This window comes from Balaenoptera physalus, assembly GCF_965194825.1.
Source record: "Balaenoptera physalus genome assembly, chromosome: 10".
NCBI classification, from domain to species: domain Eukaryota; kingdom Metazoa; phylum Chordata; class Mammalia; order Artiodactyla; family Balaenopteridae; genus Balaenoptera; species Balaenoptera physalus.
The window spans coordinates 67,966,522-67,990,242 of NC_138889.1; the positions used below are offsets into that span (position 1 = coordinate 67,966,522).

Below are 23,721 nucleotides of genomic sequence, written 5' to 3' on the forward strand. Positions count from 1 at the left end.
TAGCCGAGGCATTTTGAACCATATGAACAATAAATGCACTGTAAAATTTCCTGTTTGAAAAAAGAGGCATCAGAGATAATTATGCAATGCACTTAGCTACTCAAGTTTAGTTATTCTTATTAATATTATTTATTGTTTCTCACTTCTTTTCTTCATGACCTGAGTGTGGTCACACTGGCTTTAGGGATTGTGTCCACAGTGTTAGCTGAGAAACCACCATCAAAAAATTTTTAAAACTCCGAACATTACTAAGAATAAGGCTTGGATTTAGGGCCTAAAAATAATTCAGTTGGAATGTGAAGAAGTTGAGACACCATTATACAACAAGGCTTCAGCATATTTGTATGTCTGTATATATGATGTCAGAATATGCACAATTATTACAGTGCTTTGGGGGTTTATTTTTTGAAAATTCTTGGGCACAAAAGAAGTGGATCTTCATTAACCAAAATTTCTTTTCTTCTGCTTCTTTCACTTGTCTTGCCAGTGAGATTTTAAAGATGTTTCTTCCTTCACTTCCTTCCTTCCTTCCTTGTACTCTGTGTGAATCTACAATCACTGCAACTTGAATGGATAACACGCCACGTTTACAAATCGCCAGAAGCAGAAGTCCTTAAGTTGTTTCCTTCTATATCCGACGTTTAACCGTGAATGCATTCTAGTGATTTTTTTCCCCCTTTGTTAAAGTAAACGAACCCCAGGTTCCAAGGGAAAAAATAGATGCCAACATTTGGAAAACTTTATATCTTTTTTTCGACTTATACTCCACGACATTTTGGGGAACCTTCCGGCCCTTGTCGCCGACCCAAGCAAACACACACACACACACTTTCGAAGATACGGGTGTTCTAGCAAAACCCCGAGCTGCCAACACAGGACTTAAAGAATTGACGGAGTTCTCAAGCGTCAGACCTCTAAGTGCCAGAGCTATAAGGCACACCTGGGCTGATATCATTGTGCCAAGGATCTCAGGTGGGAATTCCTGGCACCGCCGCTATGCTGCTGGCGTAGGCACTGGAGCCCGGCGGAGTCTCCAATTCTGGGTTGGGTTTGCTTTTTGAAGCCTCCAGCAGCTCAAAGCGAAGTCTGCACCAAGAGCTCCGTCCCCGGTCCCTTCCCCCATCCCCTCCACTCTCGCTCTCTCCTGGAACCAGGGATCTCCTAAAGGACACAGCGAGGAGGCCACGAGGTACAGCTGAAGAGTCCTCTGTAGACCAAACCCCCCAGGGCTGGTGGGAACTGGAAGGAACGAGTCCAGACCACGGGACCTTCCCTGGCTGTGGGCCGGCGCCCAGCTGTCCTTGACCTCCCCGGCAGCCAGAGGCGCGCGCCGGGGAAATGAAAGTAAAAACCTGTCTTGGCGCGGACCCAGCTGGAAGCTGGCGACGAGTAGGTCTCATCCTCAGACAAGACTGACAGACAGCCGGTCCTGGACAGGGTCGCTGCGAAGAGCGTGACTCGTAGGGGACGAACTGAAAGGAAGCATTGAGAAATGGGAGACGAGCGAGCAAAACAGCATAGTTCGGTTGGGGAGGCTCCTGGAAACAGAGCAGGCGCTCAGTAATACCTGCTGTCTGCGGTGCGGGCTGACTAGCCGCCAGACCCGGTCTACTGCGGCAACTGCCCTGAAGCCAGACAGGCGGCCCGAACCCAGCCAGTGCGCTGCGCTGCACTCCTCCGACCCTCGGCGTCCCCAGCCCAACCCCGAGCCCGAGCCAGGAATCTGTCCCCCACCCTCAGCTGGATCTCAGGTCCGCTCAGGCGACTCCCTCGGAGAAGAGTCCTCAGAATAAATAACTTCGGAGCGGCCATTCCTTCCCAGGTGCAATGTCCACCGGTCAGTCCTGGGAGTGAAAAGGCGGCTGAGCCAGCAGTGCGCGGCCCAGGGCAGGCAAGGTCCTGTGCACTGGGTCTCAGAACCAGTGTGGCAGAGCAGGTAGGAAGCTTAGAGATCCGCTGGGGGCAAGTTATAGATGGGGAAACCAGAGAGTGGGGTGCGTAACTTGCCCAGGTTCACAAAGAATTGCCGTAGGGTGAGAGTAGAAGCTGCTCCACAGAGTTCCAGGGGTCCCGCGCCCTCCGCCTCTCAGTCTAGGCCCTCGGCTTCAGGACCTGCATCCAGGGAAGTGGGTGATAGGACACCAGAGGCCCTCCTGCAAGAAGTAGGGAGCCCTGCGGGGCTAAGTTCCCTCCCTAGTTTGGCCTCCAGAAGTTAAGTGAGAAAGTGAAGTCAAGAAGCAGTGATGGAAGAGCATAAACGGGTGACAAACGTGCTTGGGGGTGATTCATCATGAAAAGGCATAAATCCTTGGGCGGGGGCTAGGACTCTCCTCTCTCCCTCGACAAGATGATGGCCCTAGCCTAGAAAAATCCACGCGGCGCCCCAGTCCAGTCGGCCGTGCATGCTTGCGGGGCCGAGCTAGGACACTACTGTTTACCACCTTTGGTGTGACTTTGGGCAAATGCTTATCCCTCTGAACTTTAGTTTTCTCATTTCACCAGGTAGAAAGTTGATGTTACCCTCCTTGTCTAACTCAAGGGGAGGTGTGAGGATCAAAGGAGATCAGGATGTGGCCATGCTTTGTAAACTGTAAGGGATTAACATACGTGAAGCATTAGTGTGCTCCTTGGCAGTATCCTCACGTTTACAAGGGGTGAATGAAGGCTCCGAGGGCAGCCAGGCAAACTCTCAGGTTGTAACCTTACAAGGCATGATTGGATTAAAAGGGGAAAAAATGAAACTGTATTCTTCGTCCTAATTTTGGTTATTCCTTTATTTCCAAATAGGCATGCAAATTCTGAAACGTCAGGTAAGTCCCCGCCTCTAAATCCCAATTCTCAAATCAGCCTTTCCGAGCCTTGCCCCTATTGTGAAATCTTACTAGCCCATCCTCAGAACCCCGGAGTCTCGGCTAGCCCCCCTTCTCTCAGCTGTGCTCTGTGCCCTGCCCCTGAGGCTCCGCTGAAGTCTGGGGTCGCGGCCAGGTCAGGCGCCGAGCCGGCACGGGGCGCGGTCCACTCGAGGCCACAGCTCCCGAGGTCCGGAGTTCGGGTCATCCGCGTGATACCCCGCGCTGGCTCTTGCAGTTCTGTGCCAGAAGACGTTACACTCTGGGCTGCATAAGTCCTAGGTAAGGACCCCCAAGAGGTTGTACCGGCTCTGCTTCGTCCCGGCTTAAGGTCTGAACTCTGTGCCCAGTGAGTCAGGGCTGAGGCAGTTCCTGCACCAATCTCCTGGAGCTCATCTTTGAGCCCTCTAGGCATGAGGGACCCCCCACCTCACCTCCAAACCCCACACCCGCAGGCAAGCAATGCGCGCGCCCGATTGCAGAGCGCGCGCCCAAGGGAGGAAAGGGAGGGCGCGAGGGCAGCCTAGGCCCCGCCCCCTGCGCTCTTATAAAGCGGAGGAACGAGAGCCGGCCACTCAGTGGTTTCTTGGTGACACTAGGCGGAACGGGTCGAACCTTGCCACCTCTGGTTTCTCACCGCAGCTTGGACGTCGGGGATTTGCCACTGCCAGAGCGACGTCTCAGATTTAATCCTCCAAAGATCTCGGCAGATCACCCCCTCAAGCAGGTAAGCACCGCGGGCCGGGCGGGTTAAAGGTGGGGAGGCTTGCCCAGGCCGGAGACTAGGAGCGCTGGGTGAGGGGTACCATCCACTTTGGAGGGTCCTCTGCTGGGTGCGTCGCACATCCCGGGCCCAGCTCGTGGACACAGCTGGAACTACAGAGACCCAGTCCACTCTGCTCCATCAGCCAATCCGAGAAGTTGAGCGGGGAACCTCTGGGAGCCTGGCGCGGGGCAGCGGCCTCCCCTGCGGGGCCTGTCACCCCCCTGGCGGGTGCAAATGCCGCTGGCGCCTCTCTGCGCCCCGGGGAGATAAGCGTCTGAGTCAGGCAGAGCGCGGGTTGAGCCTGCCCACTCCGGGGCCCCCCGCCCGCCTCCGTGCCCCGCCCGGCGGTGCGGCAGACCCGGGAGCTCACGCTCGGCTCCTCTTTCTCCTTCCCCAGGGTCTACGCATCGACGCCGGGATGAAGCTGGTTCCCGTCGCCCTAATGTATCTGGGCTCGCTCGCCTTCCTAGGCGCGGACACCGCACGGCTCGACGTGGCGGCAGAGTTCCGAAAGAAGTGAGTCGCAGGCAGCGCCTGCCCCAGTTCTGGTACCTGCAAGACAAGGGAAACTAACCATTGGTCCCCGAGGGGTTAGAAGTGAACAGGAGCAGGGATGGGCCAAGACCTCGCCTGGACGATTGCGAATCGAGTCTATTTGTGTTGTTTAGATGGAATAAGTGGGCTCTAAGTCGTGGAAAAAGAGAACTTCGCGAGTCCAGCAGCTACCCCACCGGGCTCGCCGACGTGAAGGCAGGGCCTGCCCAGACTCTCGTTCGGCCGCAGGATGTGAAGGGCGCCTCTCGCAGCCCCCAGGCAAGGTAACTATGCGGGGCGCCGTCGCGGGGTGGGCAAGGGGAGCCCTCCTCCATTGCCCTGGCCCTGGGGATCATCGGGGCTGTATGGCAGTTCAGATGGAGGTAGCAGTTAGCAGCTCCCTCTGGTCTTAGAATGGCTCCCTTCCCGGTGGCTGGGGCCAAAGACCTGCTTGATGGGGGTCTCATGTAGCCTTCCTTCCCTTCTCCAGCAGTCCGGACGCCGCCCGCATCCGAGTCAAGCGCTACCGCCAGAGTATGAACAACTTCCAGAGCCTGCGGAGCTTTGGCTGTCGCTTCGGGACGTGCACGGTGCAGAAGCTGGCGCACCAGATCTACCAGTTCACGGACAAGGACAAGGACGGCGTCGCCCCCAGGAGCAAGATCAGCCCCCAGGGCTACGGCCGCCGGCGCCGACGCTCCCTGCCCGAGGCCGGCCTGGGACGGACTCCGTCTTCCCAGGAGCCACAGGCGCGCGGGGCCCCGGCCTCCCGGGCTCATCAAGTGTTCGCCACCCTCCTTAGGATTTAGGCGCCTGTGGCAGCAGCGAACACTCGCACATGCATCCCGCCGGCGCCTCCCGGGGCGGAGGACTTCCCCTAGCCGAGCCTCTCAGCCTATGGGACCGGAGCTGAGACAGCCCTGAGAGACCGAGAGTCCGGGAGGCACCGTCCGGCGGCGAGCCCTGGCTTTGCAGGACCCTGTCCACCTCGGAGGCAGTGTTCTCTTCACCCTAATTCGGCCCGGGTGCCCCGGGTGGGGAGGGGGGTGCAGAGGAATCCAAAGGAGTGTCCTCTGCCAGGCTCACGGAGAGGAGAAACTGCGAAATAAATGCTGAGACCCCCCAGGGGCAAGGGTCTGAGCCACTGCCGTGCCCGCCCACAAACTGATTTCTGACGGGGTGTCACCCCACCGGGGCGCAAGCCTCACTATTACTTGAACTTTCCAAAACCTAGAGAGGAAAAGTGCAATGTGTGTTGTATATACAGAGGTAATTATCAATATTTAAGTTTGTTGTGTCAAGATTGTTTTTGTAACTTCAAATATAGAGATATTTTTGTACGTTATATATTGTATTAAGGGCATTTTAAAGCAATTGTATTGTTCCCCTCCCCTCTATTTTAATACGTGAATGTCTCAGAGAGGTGTAACGTTGTGTGCTGCGTGGAATGTGAGCGTGTGTGCGTGAAAGACTGGTTGCCTCTTGTGGAAGAAGAAAACACCATGTCTGTATAATCTATTTACATAAAATGGGTGATATGCGAAGTAGCAAACCAATAAACTGTCTCAATGCTGATTCATTTTCGGGTCACGAGTCTTGGGAGGGAGGGTGTCCCCAGTCTTGGTCGGCCCGGGAGCCTTGGGGTCCAGCCGCCTGGCGTGGGAAGGTAGCACGGCTGCGCTGGCGCGTGCTGGCTGCTCTCCGCGCTGGCTGAGCTGTCGGAGTAACGCTCTCCGGTGGGACGTGCGGAGAGCGTATCTTGCGTGCGGGTCCGGGCTTCGAGGAGATGCTCCAGGTCGCAGCCTCGTGTGGCGGCCGGGCCGGTTGGGGTAGGGTGAACCCTTAGTGGGGAGGCGAGCCTGGAATCTCCCGATTACGCAACAGAGTCCCAGATTTTATGGAGTTGCTCACGGAACCCTGCGCAAAAGCGCACCTCGGAGAGTTGGGGTGGTCTCCGAGGTCTTCCAGCTGAGGAGTGTCCCCCTGCTGCAGCGGGGCTAAAGTTAGAAGCGACTCCAGCAAAAAGTGCGAGCTCCTCCGGGAAATCCGCAGCCGGGCCAGTGACCCCAGTCCTCTCCCGGCCCGGTGCCCCAGAGAGTGTGCTGGCTCATAAGCGATACTGCGGCGCCCCCAGCCGGCCGCCTCCGACGCGCCAGAGAGCTGTCAGGCAGTACGTGCGGTTTAATAAGTCCTCCTACGTGGGAGTCAGCACACAGCCTTAATGAAAGAGGAAAGAAAAAAACAGTTTGCAGATGCCAACCAGGGCCGGCCCCCCCTAGACCTGCACGGCAGCTCCCTGTTCTGGGACCGTGACTCAGCGCCCACACGGGGCGCAGCGTGCAGCTGCTGACGGGAGGCGGGCTGGACGGACGTGCCGCCGGAACCGTGCGCCTGCGATGGCCTGAGACCTTCATTGTTCCGCCTCCCCTTGCCGCTCTCCTCTTCCTTCCCCCTTCCCAAGCCTTTTTCATTTTTTTCTCCACTTCTCTCCAGTCTTCCTTTCTCTCCCTTCTTTCTTCCTTCCTCCCCTTTGCTTAAATTTATACCTTATCATCTTAGACCGTTGACCCCGGTTCTGGTGATAGAAGCCAGACACTAAGCCTCAGTGAGTGACTAGAAGGGCAGGGGACGTGGAAACAGGACAGAAGAAGAGGATAAGGGAAGGCACCCTGTTATTGATGTCTCTACCCTATTTGTCTCAACCAATATCCTGAAGACCCAGGATGGAGTTCTACTGCTTGTCCTTTCCAGAAAGACTCCCTGGCCTTTACACTTCAAACCATGACTGAACTGTTGGTGCTTCTAGGTGATCTTAGAAACCTTCCTGGTGAAGAAAATCTGAGGGTGAGTTTGGATAATGGAAATGTTTCCAGGGCAGCCTACCTTCTCCTGGGACTTTTGGATCAATTGCATTCCACAAGGTCCCTTCTGAGGGCCTAGAATATTTCCTTTCAGAAAAAGCCTCCATGACACTGAAAGGGGTCATAGGTCTGGGGTCCAGAGACAACCTGCTCCTGAAGCAGTTTCAGTTTCAAAGAAAGTAGATCCTAGTACATGGAATTTCCTTAAGACCGTCTGAGGCCTCAGTTTTGAGCACCTGGCTGTTGACAGTGTCAATCTTCATACAGTTCATTGTCCTATTTGATCTTAACAATTTAGTGAGGTTCATCAGAATTCAAGGGGTTACAAAAGTAGCAAAAGACCATGCTTTCCTTAAGGTCCTTCTAGTAAATATTCACTTAGAGGGAGCTCTGTGCCAGGCACTGCACAAGGTACAGGGGATGTAAGAATGAAAGAGTGACTAAAAAATCCAGTTTTGGAATTCCCATGCCCGTGAGTGGTTCTGGGTGGTCTGAAGGGGCTACAAAAACCGGAGAGCTGCGAACACTTCAGCCTTGCAGACAGTGGCTTGGGATTAAATACTCACCCTTTTCCTTGAGCCAAGGTTTGTCCAATAGCCACAGAGCCCTTCAGCCAAACCTCACCCTGGCAGAGTTTCAGCCAGCAGACAAAGCTGCCAAAGGCAGGTTGGGCACTAGCTTAGGGCTGTTCTGAGCAGGGAACAGGCATGTGCCTTCTGCCCAGGGAGTCTTATGACTCCCTTCAGGGAATCTAAGGCAAGTGAAGGAGATGGTTCAGCTCTGAGATGAAGAGGCAGCTGCTCAGCTGGAGTCCTTCCCAACTAAAGAATCTGTGATTGGAGACATGTCTGAAGACAGAGGAGACCCTCCTAACACCAGTTTGGTACAAGTTCAGAATTGACTGAAGGTCACCATCAAACCCTGAGGACCTTCTCTGTGAGCCGTTCAACCTTCCTTCTGGTTTCTTTTTCATAAGGTGTCAAAGCCTGTCAGGATAAGGTCTCTTGATGCCAAGAACACATCATTTATCAACAGTGGTGAGTCATTTGTGGCTGATCCGACCTGTCGACGGCTGAGGAGTAGTCGCAGCTTTTATCTTTAGCTACTGTTGCTGGCTGTGGGAATGGTACCATCCATTTGTAATCAAACACAATGTACCAAGCAATTTCTTGAAAAGCCCACACCTTGGCTGAACAGCTAAGGGTGGAAGGGAGTGATGGGGAGGAATGGAAACGGCTTCTTTTTTTTAGCACCTTCTTTGTATTAGACATTCTCCTAGCCACTTTATATACCTTATCTCATTTAATTCTTACAGCAGCCTTGTGGAGTAGGTGTTATTATCTCTATTCTGTCTGTGGATAAAGAAATTGAACCTCAGAGACATAAAGTAACTTAGCCAAGGTCACACAGTGAGTAATCAGGGCTGGAGTCTGGATTTGCACTCAAGTGCCACAGGCTATTTTGATGCTATGAAGACACAGAGAGTAAGGTGGAATAATTTTAACATTTGGATTCTCAAGCCAGATGTCCCCAGATGTCCTCTAACATGAGGATGGCTTGGGTAGGTGATTTACACCTGTGGTTCTGAAGGATTTACATGAGATTGGTAGGACTGGAAACCAGAACTGCTTCAGCAGTATGCTTAGTGAGTGCAAAATAAATAAATGAATTGAGTTTTTAAATTCTTGGACCTGGTGTGAAGTGGGGATTATAATCAGAAATAGTCTTTTTTTCGCCCTGAGCTAAGCCACTGACCTCTTTGGTTTTTGTTGCCAAATATAGTTAGAACATACACCTGAAGGCCTCAAAAGCTGGCTTCTGAGGGGAAGGCCTTCTGAGCTATTCCTGGCCAAACCCAGTCCCACACTGCAGGTCTTGAGTCGCCTGGAAGGACACCTGTGTCTACAAAGCTGCAAATAGAGTTTCCACCCTTAGGTGGAACCTTTGTCTTTGGCAATTGCTGCCCAAGCCGTCTTTTCAGAGGCTGAGTGAGCTGACACAGTTATGAATGCTGCCCCGCCTTTCCCCAGTGGGGACGCCGGGGGCCTTGTTATCCAGGGTTCCACAGAGGTTTCTGCCAAAGCCCGATTGGAGGCTTGGTCTTCATTTGCATGGGAAGAAGGGTGAGGCTAGATAGCTATCTGGTGGTCCCACAGGTCTTGTTCCAGAGTTATTTTGGAACATTCTGGAAAAATAATAAAATGACTGTGACCACACAGGCAGCTGAATTTAGTAGGTTATTGTACTTTATCCAAAAGCAGGAAAGTAGTTCTGAGTGTTAAGATGAGTTTTTGAGACTTAAGAAATGCATTTTACTTATTATACAATATTTATCCAGTGTAGAAAAAAAGAAGAGATTTGCCTTTTATACCACTCCCAGAGAGATAACTACCATTATTTTAGAGTTTACCTTTTTAGACATTTTTACATATTATACATGCACACACACTTTAAAAAATTGAACTCAACTGCAGAGAGCTGAATGAAGCATACTTCTCAGTTTAAGTTGTTATTATTGGTCTGTGCAAGCCTTCTCTCTTGTTTTAATTACTTTATTTTTTCTCCTTTAATTCCCATTCCCCTTCCCATCTTCTCCATAGGAACTGTCTTTAACCTGTTTGATATCTGTACTTATTATATGTATATAATCCTGTAAAATCTGTTTTGTTGTTTTGTGACTATGTGTTTTTAACGTACAAATATATTGTGTTAAAAATTTTCCTACTTTTCTCACTGAACACTTAAAAAAATAATTATCCAAGTAGATTGTTTCTTCTCAAAGCTGCACATTATGGAGTAATAATGCATCTACCACGTTTAACTTCTCTTGTCTCTTAATGAGGGACACTTGGTTTGCCTCCAGCACCTGTTTGCCACAAATAATGTATAGATGAACATCCTGTTTCATGTTCTCTTGTGGATCTGAATGAGGATTTCTTGAGGTTATATATCCAGAAATGGCATCCAAAAGCTTCTACAGACAATGCTAAGTTCTGTGAGATTAGTCTCCAGAATGCCTGTACCAGTGTGTGTTCGCACCAGCAGTGCATGAGAGTTCCCCACCTCCCTGTGTCCTTGCCGACCTCTGTATGGATTCATGTTTGCCATCCTAAAGGGTATAAAGTAATATGGCACTATTGTTTTAACTTCCATTACTGATTACTACTGAATTTTAGCACATCTTCATTTATTTACTGGTCATTTGGACTTTGCCTAATGGGCCACACAAATTTTAAAAAGTGGGATCAGGTTGGTCTGTAACCTGATATTTTTTTTTTTTTTTTACTCATCAGTATATTCGTGGCATCTTTCCATGTCAGTAAATAAATCTGTACAGTATCATTTTTATTACCTGCATGATATTTCATCATATGAAAATATCATAATTTGTTTAACCATTCCTCTGTTATTGGACATTAAACTTCTCCCCACCCCCTACATTTCTGCCATGAAAAATTCCTGAATAAACATCCTTGTGTATTCATCTTAGGGTAATTTTATGAATTGTTTTAAAGATAAATTCTTAGACGTAAAATTATTGAGACCATTTTCTCACTCCACATGCAAAAATAAACTCAAAATGTATTAAAGACTTAAATGTAAGCTCTGAAACCATAAAACTTCTAGAAGAAAACATAGGCAGGGTGTTCTTTGATGCTGGTCTTAGCAAAATTTTTTTGGATCTGTCTCCTCAGGCAAGGGCAGCAAAAGCAAAAATAAACAAATGGGGCCACATCAAACTAAAAAGCTTTTGGACAGCAAAGGAAACTATCAACATAACAAAAAGGCAGCCTACTGAATGGGAGAAGATACTTGCAAATTATACATCTGATAAAGGGTTAATATCCAAAATATATGAAGAACTCATACAATTCAATATCAAAAAAAAAACAGTCTAATTAAAAAAATAACAGAGGACCTGAATAGGTATTTTTCCAAAGAAGATATCATTTCCAAAGATGGCCAATAAGCGCATTGAAAAGATACCCAACAACACTCATCATCAGGGAAATGAAAATCAAAACCACAATGAGATATCACCTCACATAGGTCAGAATGGCTATCATCAAAAAGACAAGAAATAAGTGTTGGAGAGGATGTAGAGAAAAGGGAATCCTTTTCACTGTTGGTGGGAATGTAAATTGGTACAGCCACTATGGAAAACAGTATGGAGGTTCCTCAAAAAAATTAAAATGCAGCTACCAGACAATTCAACAATTCCACTCCTGGGTATTTATTCGAAAAAAACAAAAACACTAATTTGAAAAGACATATGCACCCCTATGTTCATTGCAGCATTATTTACAATAGCCAAGATATGGAAGAAATCTAAGTGTCCATACAGTTGAATGGGTAAGGAAGATGTGAGATTATATATATATATATATATATATATATATATATATATATATATATACACCCCCCACCATAATATTCCATTGTATATACAATGGAATATATATACAATGGAATATTATTCAGCCATAAATAAGAATGAAATCTTGGGCTTCCCTGGTGGTGCAGTGGTTGAGAATCTGCCTGCCAATGCAGGGGACACGGGTTCGAGCCCTGGTCTGGGAAGATCCCACATGCCGCGGAGCAACTAAGCCCGTGAGCCACAATTACTGAGCCTGCGCATCTGGAGCCTGTGCTCCGCAACAAGAGAGGCCGCGACAGTGAAAGGCCCGCGCACGGCGATGAAGAGTGGCCCCTGCTTGCCGCAACTGGAGAAAGCCCTCGCACAGAAACGAAGACTCAACACAGCCAAAAATAAATAAATAAATAAATAAAAATTAAAAAAAAAAAAAAAAAAAGAATGAAATCTTGCCTTTTGCAACAACATGGATGGACCTAGAGGGTATTATGCTAAGTAAAATAAATCAGACAGAGAAAGGCAAATACTGTATGTTTTTACTTACAGGTAGAATCTAAAAAACAAAACAAACAAATAAATATAACAAAACCAAAACAGACAGATACAGAGAACAAACTAGTGGTTGCCAGAGGGGAGGGAGATGGGGAGATGGGTAAAATAGGTGAAGGGGATTAAGAGGTACAAACTACCAGTTATAAAATAAATCACAGGGATATAATGCACAACACAGGGAATATAGTCAATAATATTGTGATAACTTTGCATGGTGCATGATCTATAAAAATCACTATGTTGTACACCTGAAACTAATATAGTATTGTAAGTCAACTATATTTCAATGAAAAAAAACAAGTAAATTTATTGAGCCAATAAGTATGTATCTTTTTGTTAAATATTTGATACATATTGCCAAATTGACCTCTGGAATGATCAGTTTTTACTTCTACTAACAGTCTATAAATGTCAATTTCCTATATTCTTAGAAACACTGAGCATTATACTTCTTTTTTAATACTGTATCATCTGATAGGTAAAAATGATATTTCTTATTAGAAAGTTTTATTCTTTTCCTATGTTTCTAGACTGCATTTTATATATTAATAATTCTAAACATATTTAGTTTATAGTTTCATTCTAATAACTCTATAATCTTTATTAGCTGACTCTTAGTCATCATGATTTGTTTCCTCCTATTTCTGTAGTTTTGGGTTCTGAGCTCATCTTATTAAAGCTTAATCTATGGTGATTCTGGGTTGAGGTGAATTGCTCCAGAGAGGTTTGTGTTTGCTTTTTCTTATTGCCCCAGAGTTATTACCAACCTGGGACCATTTTTAATACTAATTTCTTGATATTGTGTTTCTAAACCATGCACGTGTGCATTTGTGCTGGAGAAGTGGGGTGTAGCCTTTGGAGGATCCTGGATTTACCTGAGTGTCTCAATTCCTTTTCTTCTGTCCCTAAGCAAGTCTCTTTATTACCAGGGAGAGGAAAACCCTCCCCAAAGTCCAGGCAACTACTTTTCAGTTAAAGCTCTCCATTCTGGTTTTTAGTTACTTTGGTTTGGTCTCCTGTGGATTTTCTGTATTTTCATGGGGGTTCAGTTATCCATTTAAAAGGATGTTAAGTATACTTTGCTTAGCATTCTAGATATTTTATAGTAGCTGAATTTTCAGCTTGTCTAGTCTGCCATTATCACCAGAAATAGGAGTCAGTATCAACTATTCTCATTGTTACTTCAACTTACAATATTTCTTTGATCAATAGTAGATGAAATATTTCTCATATCTTTATGATAATTTATATGTCCTCATATATATTGTTTTATTGTTGTTGATCCTTTTATTCTATTGGAGTGTTTGTCTTTTTTTATTGATTTGAAATTCTACTTAATGATTAAGAATATTAACGTTTTGTCACATACACACATTCCTTTTTTTCCTTTTTGTGAAGTGTGATTTATTTTTTGCCCTATAAAACTTTAGATATTTATATAATCAAAGATACTAATTTTTCTGCCTTTGTTGGCTTGCTTAGGAAGTCCTTCTCTGTCTTAATATTTTAGAATATTCATAAATTTTTCTATTACTCTTCTGATTTCATTTTGTACTTTAAACATTTTATTGCAACTGGAATTTATTTTGGTATATGATGTGAAGTAGAGATTTAACTTTATTTTTTTCTCCCAAATAGTTAGCAGTTGTCTAACACATATACTATGTAACACACATTTTCTGCAGGACTTGGGAGGTTTCCTTCATCATATACTACAGAGGTTTTCAAACTGTGTCCTATAGAGCCACAGGGTTTCCCTGAATTACTTCTGCAGATTCCTGGGGAGACAAGGAGGAAGCAAAAGTAGACTCTCTAGCGTCAAGTGGAGCAGTTCTACTATTTTTTGTTTTATATGTTGGGGTCCCATGTCAGAGTTTATTTGAAGAAAGAATTCATTCCCTGGTGGTCCAGTGGTTAAGACTCTGTGCTCCCAATGCAGGGGGCCCGGGTTCCATCCCTGGTCAGGGAACTAGATTCTGCATGCCACAACTTAAGATCCTGTGTGTTGCAACTAAGACCTGGTGCAGCCAAATAAACAAAACAAAACAAAACAACAACAATAAAAACTTTAGAAAAAAAAAAAAGAATTCATCTGCCTGCAAATCAGTAATACAATAAATCTTTTTAAAAATTTCTTTTATTTTTTTATTTTTTAAATTAATTTTTATTGGAGTATAGTGGATTTACAATGTTGTGTTAGTTTCTGCTGTACAGAAAAGTGAGTCAATTATACATATACATATATCCACTCTTTTTTAGATTCTATTCCCATAGAGGTCATTACAGAGTATTGAGTAGAGTTCCCTGTGCTGTACAGTAGGTTCTTATTAGTTATCTATTTTATATATAGTAGTGTGTATATGTCAATTCCAATCTCCCAGTTTATCCCTCCCCCCTGCAATAAATCTTAAACACTAAATATTTGAATTTCTTTCTGGCCCTTTTATTCTCTTCCATTCTCAGTGTGTCTTTTCCTGTACTAGGTTAACAATTCTACAAATTATTATAAAACTTTTCAAATTTACACAAAAATTAGAGATAATAACATAATGAACTCCCATATACCTATTGTTAAAATCAAGTTATCAAGATTTTCTCACACTTAATTCATCTATCCGTTTTTCTTTTCTGTTTGTTTTCTTTCCAGAGTGTTTGGTTTTCCCTGCCTTTATTCCTCTCCCTCCTTCCTTCCCTCCCTCCCTTCCTTCCTCCTTCCTTCCTTTTTCTCTTCTCTTTTCCCCAGACATCATATCATTTCACTCACACACAATTCAGTATGCATCTGTTAAGAAAAAAGGAATGAAAAAAGAATGTTTTCTTACATAACCAAATACTATTGTTACACTTAACATTAACAATAATTCTGTGGTATCCTCTCATACCCAGTCCATAACCAAATTTGCCTTATTGTCTTGGAAATGTCTTTCAACAGTGGTTAGTTCAAAACAGACTCCAAACAAGATTGTTGTATATCTAAGTTTTCTTTTAATCTAGAACAATCCGCCCCCCTTTTATTTTCATGCCATTGACTTGTTGAAGAAAACAAGGTTTTAATAATTGTCACTTAGAACTTTTATTATCAAGATAAATCTTGATTCTCCACTTCACTCTCCCTGTGTAGACTCAGCCAGAACATCCTGACCTGCTCACTTGTCAGGGTGGGGTCAGGGTGGGGGACTGGAGTGACCAATGTCGCAGTATTTCTTACACAGAGAGAGTATCTTGAAAGGTTAATCTTTGTGCTTTTCTTTGCTACACTTTTTCCACTTGACCTTTCCCCTAGTAAATCAGAGGCATTGCTCAAGGAGAATTAGGATTGGTAAAACCGGAATGTGAAGAGAAAGAAAGAGTCAGAATAAAACAGTCAATGTTCAGTTTCTGACTTTTAAAATAGCCTCTTGAAGCCCACGTCAAAAACAATAGTTTTGAAAGCCAAAGCCTTTTATTTGCAGAGTACCAGGTTTTGTACAGAGAAGAAAAGGCCCTTGAGAGTCAAAAGGGAAGGCCCGGAAGCATGAGGGATTGACTTTGCCCTAAACATACTGGAAAGAGTCTAGAGGGAGAACCTGACTAAGCCCCTTCACCCCAGCATCCTCTGGGCTGGGGGAGAGCAAGGACTTAGGGGGTTGGTGGGAGGGCTGGGGAAAGAGTCCCACCAAGAGGAGGACAGCATCATGGAGAGACTGCAGATTGGCCTCAGGAAGCCTTTGGAGGCTGATCAATGCCTGGAGTCCATCTGCTATTTGAGTGAGTCCCACCGTTGCTGAGCCAAAGGGCCATGTTAGCTGTTCTTCTCACCACTGCCAAGGGTCTTTCATCACCAACAGCCAGAGGGCCCAGCAGAAGTGACACTTGTCTGTGTCCAGAGTAAATTTTGAGCCCCATCCAGATTGCTCTGAGTGGCAGAGGACACTAATAAGCCACATCCAACTTCTTAGATCAAAGGGCAGGGCACTTGACACCAAAGGAGTGGTGAGCTGGAGGGAGGGCCACCCATCTCTGTATTTGCGTGGGACTGGACCCTGCAGGACATTCACAAGTCACAAATGGGTCAGGATTTCCCAGCCTAGTTGTACTCTTGTGTTCTAGCCTAGTTTTTGGTCTCAATTTGATGGGTTTGTTCTGCTAGTTAGAGCAGTCATCCTTAACCTTTTCCTTTTTCTGTTAAAGCCACTTGGGGGAGCTTTTAAAAAAGTACTGACACCGGGCCACATCCCAAACCAATTGAACTAGATTCTCTTGTGGGTGGGCCATAATGTCATTGTGTGTTTGTGAGTAAAATTTTATCTTTGTGAGGCCACTTAACTTTGTTCAGCCCAGACGTTATCACTCTTCAGCTATTTCAAAAATGCACCCCAGTGATCATAACAGACTGAGACCAAGAGTTAGTTTATGTTTGTATGTAGTGCTAAAGAAAAAGCTACAGGCCACAAATGGCGTCACCTGTGCTAAAGCCCATGATAACCAAACCTAGACTTATTACCTGACCTAATTGCAGTTTCGACCTTCCCCAGAAATGTAATCTTAATCAACCAGGCTGGAATTTTTGGGTCAGCACCTATGAGGTAATCTGTCACTAGACCCTCTCCATCCCCCAGAGGGGATGTGTGTGATAAAACCCTTGCCATTCCCTCCCCCCGACCCAAAAGATGTCCTGGCCTAAAAGTAATCCTTTCTTTTCTTTTGCTAATAGCTCCCTCAGCCTATCCTTCTTCCTATAGAAACCTTCCACTTTACACAACCCCTCGGAGCGCCCTGCTAGTTGATAGGTGGGATGCTGCCCCGTTCGTGAGTCGATGAATGGAACCAACTGGTTCTTCAAATTTACTCAGTTGAATTTTGTTTTTTAACAGTACTTTCATTTATTTATTAATTAACATCTTTACTGGAGTATAACTACTTTACAATGGTGCTAGTTTCTGCTGTATAACAAAGTGAATCAGCTATACGTATACATATATCCCCATATCTTCTCCCTCTTGTGTCTCCCTCCCACCCTCCCTATCCCACCCCTCTAACAGTAGTTTTAGATTTAGGGTTGTACCCATGAACACAGCCAGAAATAGAAGGGTTAATTGCAGCCAGGCGGGGCAAGTGTTTGGAGAGAAGACCAGCTGCAGGTGATGGGAGGAAGGCCAGCCCAGGGTGCGGTAACAGACAACAGGTGGTTGTGCTGTAAGGCATTGGCGGCAAAGAGGAACAGCAGGAAGCACCAGGGCATCAAGAATGGCAGAGAGGGGACTTCCCTGGTGGTCCAGTGGTAAAGAATCCGCCTTCCAATGCAGGGGACGCAGGTTGGACCCCTGGTTGGGGAACTAAGATCCCACGTGCTGTGAGGCAACTAAGCCTGTGCCACAACTACTGAGCCCACACGCCACAACTAGAGAGCCCACGTGCCGCAACTAAGACCAAATGCAGCAAAAAAAATAATAAATTAAAAAAAAAAAAAGGTCAGAGAGCACAGCAATGGGCATCCTAGGAGCAAACTACAGGCAGGCCCCAGGGAAGTCCAGCTGTGGGAGGCAGAGAGAGGACTCTGCTTGTGACAGCTTGTTATAGGCTGGATAGTGTCTCTCCTCCCCAAATCCATAGTTGGTGTCCTAACCCTCAGAACCTCAGAATGTGACTGTGTTTGGAGATAAGTCCTTTAAAGAGGACTTATTAAGGTAAAATGAGGTCTAATGTGTGGGTTCTAATCCAATCTGACTTGTGTCCTCATAAGAAGAGGAGATTAGGACAGAGATAACACGCAGACTGAGGGATGACCGTGTGGGGACAGAAAGAGAAAGTGGCCATCTCCAAGGCAAGAGAAAGGCCTCAGAAGAAACCAAACCTGTGGCACTTTGATCTTGGACTTCTAGCTTCCAGAACTGTAGAAAAAAAAAATTCTGCTGTTTAAGCCACTCAATATATGGCATTTCGTTATGGCAGCCTGAGTAAACTAACACACTGCTGTCAAAGGGACTGGAGAGAACAGGGCAGGGATATAGTCCTAGAGGTAGGGTATCATGGCTGGGTCTCAGTACCAGGCACACATCAAGGGTCAGGGAACCAGGACTGGGACACTAATTCAGGGCAAGCAGGATCTCATTCATTCAATCAATCAACAATATTTTATTAAGCTCCTAACTCTATGCTGGTCCCTGTTCTAGGCACTGGATACACCGTGACTGCGCTGGTCTGGATGAGAGGTGATGTTGGCTTGGATTAGGAGGGTAGCAGTGGATCAGGTGATTTGACACTGAAATAACCCAACATGGAAATGCTGCTCCTTAAATCTCCCTGACCAGGCACATACCTACCTACCTACTTACAGCGGGGTTTGAGTTACCTCCTCTTCAGAGAGAAGGAGCAAGGACCGGGCAGGTTATTTATAACTTATCCAGGTATGTGACTTTTCTCTTTGGGAGACAGTAAAGTTTCAGTTTACGAAGAGTTTTCACCGGCACCTCAGTTAACAAACTTGGATGTTTCCCCTGAATGTCTCCATCTCATGGTTTTTAACATGTAACATTCCAATTCCATCTTAACTTTATTAGTTTTTCTAAAACGTCAAAGTTTCTTTCCCAAACTATGTTTCAATGGAAAATGCAAGCATTTCCAGGCAGTAACTCCATCATCTGTGCCACTGTGGACAACCATCAGATAAACTTCCCTAATTTATACCACATCTGCTCTCCTAGCCCTTCTTGACCTTGAGCATTAAAAAAAAAATCCAAATTATTTTTTCCCAAAATAAGCATCCCTCCCAAATTTCCCTCACCAATTTTCTATTAAATGAAAGACAAATTGTCAACATCGAATCAGCCAACTTTTATGAAAAGCTGGGAAGTCTTTCAAAAGCTTTCAGAGTAAACTGCCTTGTTAAACATGATGAGTAGATAATGGGAAATAGTTTCATCTATATGGTCCCTGTTGATCTCTTTGCAAATTCTGGTAACCGGGGACTGCTTGACACAGGCATCCTTCTCTACTTTATCACTGTGGAGGACTCTTTCCTCACCCATTATTTGAAAAATTAAAGTGGTGTGAGCCCAAGATCTCCCAACTTGATTTGCACTCTGGCCTTGTTTCATTTGGCAGGCAGCATGCGGGAAGAGTAAAGGACACAGGCTTTGAAGTCAGGCAGTCTTGATTTTGCCCATGGATTCTTCCTTCTTCTAGCCCTGTAATTGTGGGCAATTCCCTTAACCTGATTCTCAGTTTCATTAGCTATAAGATGGGGATAATAATATTTACCTTATAGGCTTGTTGTGAGGATTAATGATGCAACGTATATGAAAGCATCAGCCGCTGCCTGGCAGTGTAGTAAATGCTCATTAAATGGCAACTCTTTTTAATAGTAACAACTAAGGATGCCCTGATTTAAAAAAAAAAAAAAAAGCGCCTGCTCTTTCCCCATGCCAGAACCCAAAGCTGAAACAGTAGGTGTACCATGTCACCTTAGATTAGTCATCTTAATAACTGGGAGATGGAATCAATGATCTCTGATTCTTCCCCTCTAGCTCCAACATTCTAAGATCTTATATTCAGGGAGAAATGAACACTGAAGAGCAGAAAAAAATTAGATCATCTTTTCTGACTAGTTCCTCTCGAGGCTCAAGCTGTGCTTCACTAGTACTTCCAGTTCCAAAGCTTATAGGATGATGTTTTTTCAAGAAAGCAGGGGGAGGAGGCCTGGGGGGAGAGTACCTGTTAACTTCATGGCTGCAGAACAATTCTTCAGGGTAACAGAAGAAGAGAAAAGGAACATTTGACCTTTTCAAGATTTTTTTTAAATGCAAAATACAAGGTATGCTCATAATCTTGTTTTTTGACTGATCCTTTAAAAAATCTGGCATATTAATGATTCCACTTAAAAGCACTGAAGATGGGGGCCAGAAGGAAACTTTTTCTTTCTGAACAATGACTGAGAAGGGAATTCTAATGAATATTTTGGCACACAAATCTCATTTTCTGGCTGCTTCAGGACCCAAGAGCCAGTAGGTCATAATTAAAGCCAATAATGGCAACTCCAGACAGTTATCCAAATATTTTCCTGGTGCTGTCAATTCTCCGTGTTAAATGATTTAACATCATATTTGGGGAGTGTAGAACATACAGAGAGGGAATTAAATGTTGATATAAATTTTGGAACATTCACTGCAAGTTGCCTCAAAAGATATTGTTTATTACATTCAAAGGAATCATAAAATGTTTTCTTTAGTAGATAATTTTGAAGTACCCTTTCTGTGCAGAGAGCTGTGAAGTTTGTCCTTAAGCCCTCAGAACAAGATCACATTTTCTGCAGGAAAGAAAAATATTGTGTGTTTGGGACTGAAACCTCATGTTATGTAAATAAATGGATTTCTCCTACCTCCTCTGCACCTTCAGGAATGTACTCTTTGATCACCAGAAGCTGCTAATGCCGCAGATATAGTTATATAACTTACAAAAGACCAAAGTTACTCACTTCTCTGTCAATTCCACTTCCAAAAAGAAAACCCGCAAATACATCTGTTTGTAAAATCTGTTTAGGATCTTGAAAACAGGGTCTTCAATTTTGTCTTTTTTTTTTTTTTATAACAAGTTTTGTATCTTTAAAAATAATAACTATGCAAAATCCTCCAGCCCCATCCCCTCTTCATCCCTACTTTAAACAGGAAGAGAATTTCCTCCTGGATGGAAATTAAGCAGCTCAATCTAAACTGGGTCTGAGAGAGTCCTGATGTACCATTTTGGGATGAAATAAACTGGCCAGTCAATTCATAAAGGCAAAACTGGATTTTTCTGCAAAACAATTCAGCCAAAACTTGGGTTCCAAACTCCAGTGCTGTGCTGGGGCAATGGAAACTTTCCAGCCACAACTTGAAGTTGGGAGCCAAGCACAATACTAAGGCAAGGAAGACATTTGAGACCAAACCAGACAGTGATCTTGGCATTGCCTGCTCCTGAGCCCAGAGCTTCAGCAGCCGTGGGGTGGTGATATAGCCTTCAGAGGTCTCTAAATCTCTAGTTGCACCAGAGACCAGATTCTAAAATCCCCCTTGTCTCCCCTATCTTTCTCTCTCCACACATTTCACCTTGTGGGTTGCATCATAATAGATGGTGAAAATGCTATGCAGTGTACACAAAATTTTTAGGCATACTTCCACTTAATCATACTCGGGTTTCTATGACGGCCTTCCCATTGTGAATGAGCAACTCCTTGACATTGGGCAAGAGAACACGAGACTCACAGCCACAGCCTCTTGCTCTGTGATCCGGCCATTCTGTGCTGGTCACTTTCCTGCCTCGCTTGCAAAGAACCAGGCAGGTCTCTGGTTTGGGGTGACATTTTTTCGTTTCTCTTGTCACAATGCACGGAGCCCACTCAAGAAGACTCTATATTCTCCACATTACAAGATGGCAGTGTGCCAGTTTCAGAGCCAGCTGGCTGACTCAGAGATGAAGAGATAATTCCATGATGCTTTGTTTTCATTCTCACCCAAAGGGTAAAAAAATGTAAAACTTTGCTGCCACCTGCTGTTTTCTTAGTAATAAATTCTTGAAATGATTCTAGAATGGTTATGTGTTGATTTATTTTAGCAAAGTGCCTTGGAAGAATTTGGGGGATTTCAGAATACATGTTTGTAGAGTTGGGTACCTGCTGGCCTGTCATTTCCTAGGACGGATTGCTGGGCCACACGGGTGGCTTCCTTCTTACAGGCCATTAAGTCCTGTCTGTCCCATCCCTTGGTACAAACTTGCTAGGGCGCAGGAGGGAAGGGCAGACTCCCTGACCCCTGGCAACCTTCCAAGGAAGTCCACGCAGGGGTCTGGCCCATGAGGTTTAGGTTTGGATGTCCTTTCATCATGGGCCAATGATGTCATGAAAGCCATAACTGAAGGCAAATTCCCCAGGCACAGACTGTTCTCCCCCGGGTGTGTCAGTGGATACTGTTCCTCAGAAGTGCCCTTCTGAAGTGTTCTTCTCAGCAGGGGTGGCTGTAAACCTTGGGATGAGGTTCATTTGTGATGTCTCCAAATGCTTTATCTTTGTCATCCTTGAGGAAACTGAGGCAGATTAAGGAAGAGGGGTCCCCAGGAAAATGAAGGTTAACCCAATCTGAATCACTCCCAGGTGAGAATTCTTGAGCCCAGGTTAGATGATGAGACGGAGGAGAGAAATGGTATCTCCTCGAAGCATAGGTAAAGAGCAGGGGAAGAGTTAGTAGTTACAAGCTTAGATGGGCCTAATAAGGGCCCTTAGTCACCTTACTGGAGGCACCCAGAGGACAGAGACCTCTTAGTCTTGACTGTATTAGTAGCTTTTTGTTGCTCCAAATCAGAAAGTGGGATTTTTTTCTTTGCAGTCTCCCGGAAGATCCATTTATATGTAAATGAGTTCCTTTCCATTGTCTTTTGAGAATTCTTTCAACCAAATCCTTTTATTGGCAGAAATTAATGAATCTATTAATTATGCTTTCATATAATTCTAAGTGCCTATTCTTCCTCTTTTTTAAAAAATGTAAGATCTGGGACTTCATAGATGGGCAGGGAATGAAGTTTTAAGGAAATGACACTTGATCTTTCTCCTGTCAAAGAGAAAAGGCATCTGAGTGGTACTGATAAGCTTTGAAGGAGAGCCATGGCCCATTATTTAGTGTCTGGCATGATAGTTGGCACGTAGTGACATGTTTGTGGAATGATCAGACTCATCACCCATTGTTTCCCCAGTATGTCTGTGAGATCTGTTAGAGAGGGTTGGGATTAGAAAGGAACAGAAGGAAGAGTCTCAGATTTAATAAGGGGTAAAGTCTGTGGGTAGAGTGAATCATAGGATCTAGAATGCTATGGTAGGGGATTAGGAGGTACAAATGACTATGTATAGATAAATAAGCTATAAGGAAATATTGTACAGCACAGGTAACACAGTGAATATATTATAATAACTATAAATAGAGTATAACCTTTAAAAATCATGAATCACTATACTGTACACCTGAAACTTATATTGTACATCAACTACACCTCAGTAAAAAAAATTTACAAAAACAAACAAAAAACCCAACTAATACTGTATGTATCAAAATGTATGTGTACTACTTATAAATCAAATATAATTCTTGGAAAAAATCAAACAAGAAGAGTATAATGTATAAAATTCCTTCTTGCATGTCTCATTCCCTAAACATTACCATTGTTAATGTCTTGTGCAAGCTTGGCTGTGCTTCTGCTTCATGTATTTTCTTGTTTATACCCTCGTTCTTTCTCAGAATTTTGTAAAGGCTTTGGAAAAGTTCCAGCCTGTCTCAGCTATGTAAAGAAGAGTTCAGGGAAGGGGTTTGTATCCTACTAAAGAAATATCAGCATCTCTCTGAGGGGCCTAATGTGATGATGGCAATGGGAGGTAAAAGTGGGAGACCCTAAGCGAGAAGGAAAACTCAGGTGGACTGAATTGGGTTGTGGAGATTCCCATCGGAGGTTCTCCCCTCCTGGAGATTCTCTATTATTTAGGTTTTCTTTTTTTTTTCCTCCCCCCAGCTTTACTGAGGTATAATTGACAAATAAAATTGTATATATTTAGAGTGTTCACTGTGATGATTTGATATATGTATACATTGTGAAATGATCGCCACAATTAAGTTAATTAACACATCCATCACCTCACATAGTTACTCTGTGTGTGTGTGTGTGTGTGTGTACCTGTGTGTGTGTGTGTGTGTGTGGTGAGAATGCTTAAGATCTAACCTCTCAGTAGTATACAATGTAGTATTGTTATCTGTAGTCATCATGCTGTGCATTAAGTCCCCAGAACTTATT

At 44.8% G+C, this 23,721-nt stretch overlaps 1 protein-coding gene and 1 long non-coding RNA gene across 4 annotated transcripts in view; one reads left to right on the forward strand and one right to left on the reverse strand.

Moving 5' to 3' along the window:
* Nucleotides 1-3,283: 3,283 nt before the first annotated feature.
* On the forward strand, nt 3,284-5,728 carry ADM (adrenomedullin). Of its 2 annotated transcripts, none has more exons than XM_082478153.1 (4): nt 3,284-3,576; nt 4,013-4,131; nt 4,284-4,433; nt 4,643-5,728. In XM_082478153.1, the coding sequence occupies exons 2-4, from the start codon at nt 4,034-4,036 to the stop codon at nt 4,956-4,958; spliced, it is 564 nt and encodes a 187-aa protein (XP_082334279.1). In that variant the 5' UTR covers nt 3,284-3,576; nt 4,013-4,033; the 3' UTR covers nt 4,959-5,728. The 2 variants fall into 2 exon arrangements, with proteins under 2 accessions (XP_082334279.1, XP_082334278.1); XM_082478152.1 differs by having other exon boundaries at nt 3,345-3,576; nt 4,640-5,728.
* Nucleotides 5,729-11,824: 6,096 nt separating this feature from the next.
* Nucleotides 11,825-23,721, reverse strand: part of LOC309668397 — a 28,641-nt gene continuing 16,744 nt past the window's right edge. For both annotated transcript variants that reach the window (XR_014268206.1, XR_014268207.1), the window contains exon 3: nt 11,825-22,493. This is a non-coding gene — a long non-coding RNA (uncharacterized lncRNA). The remainder of the gene's footprint in view (nt 22,494-23,721) is intronic.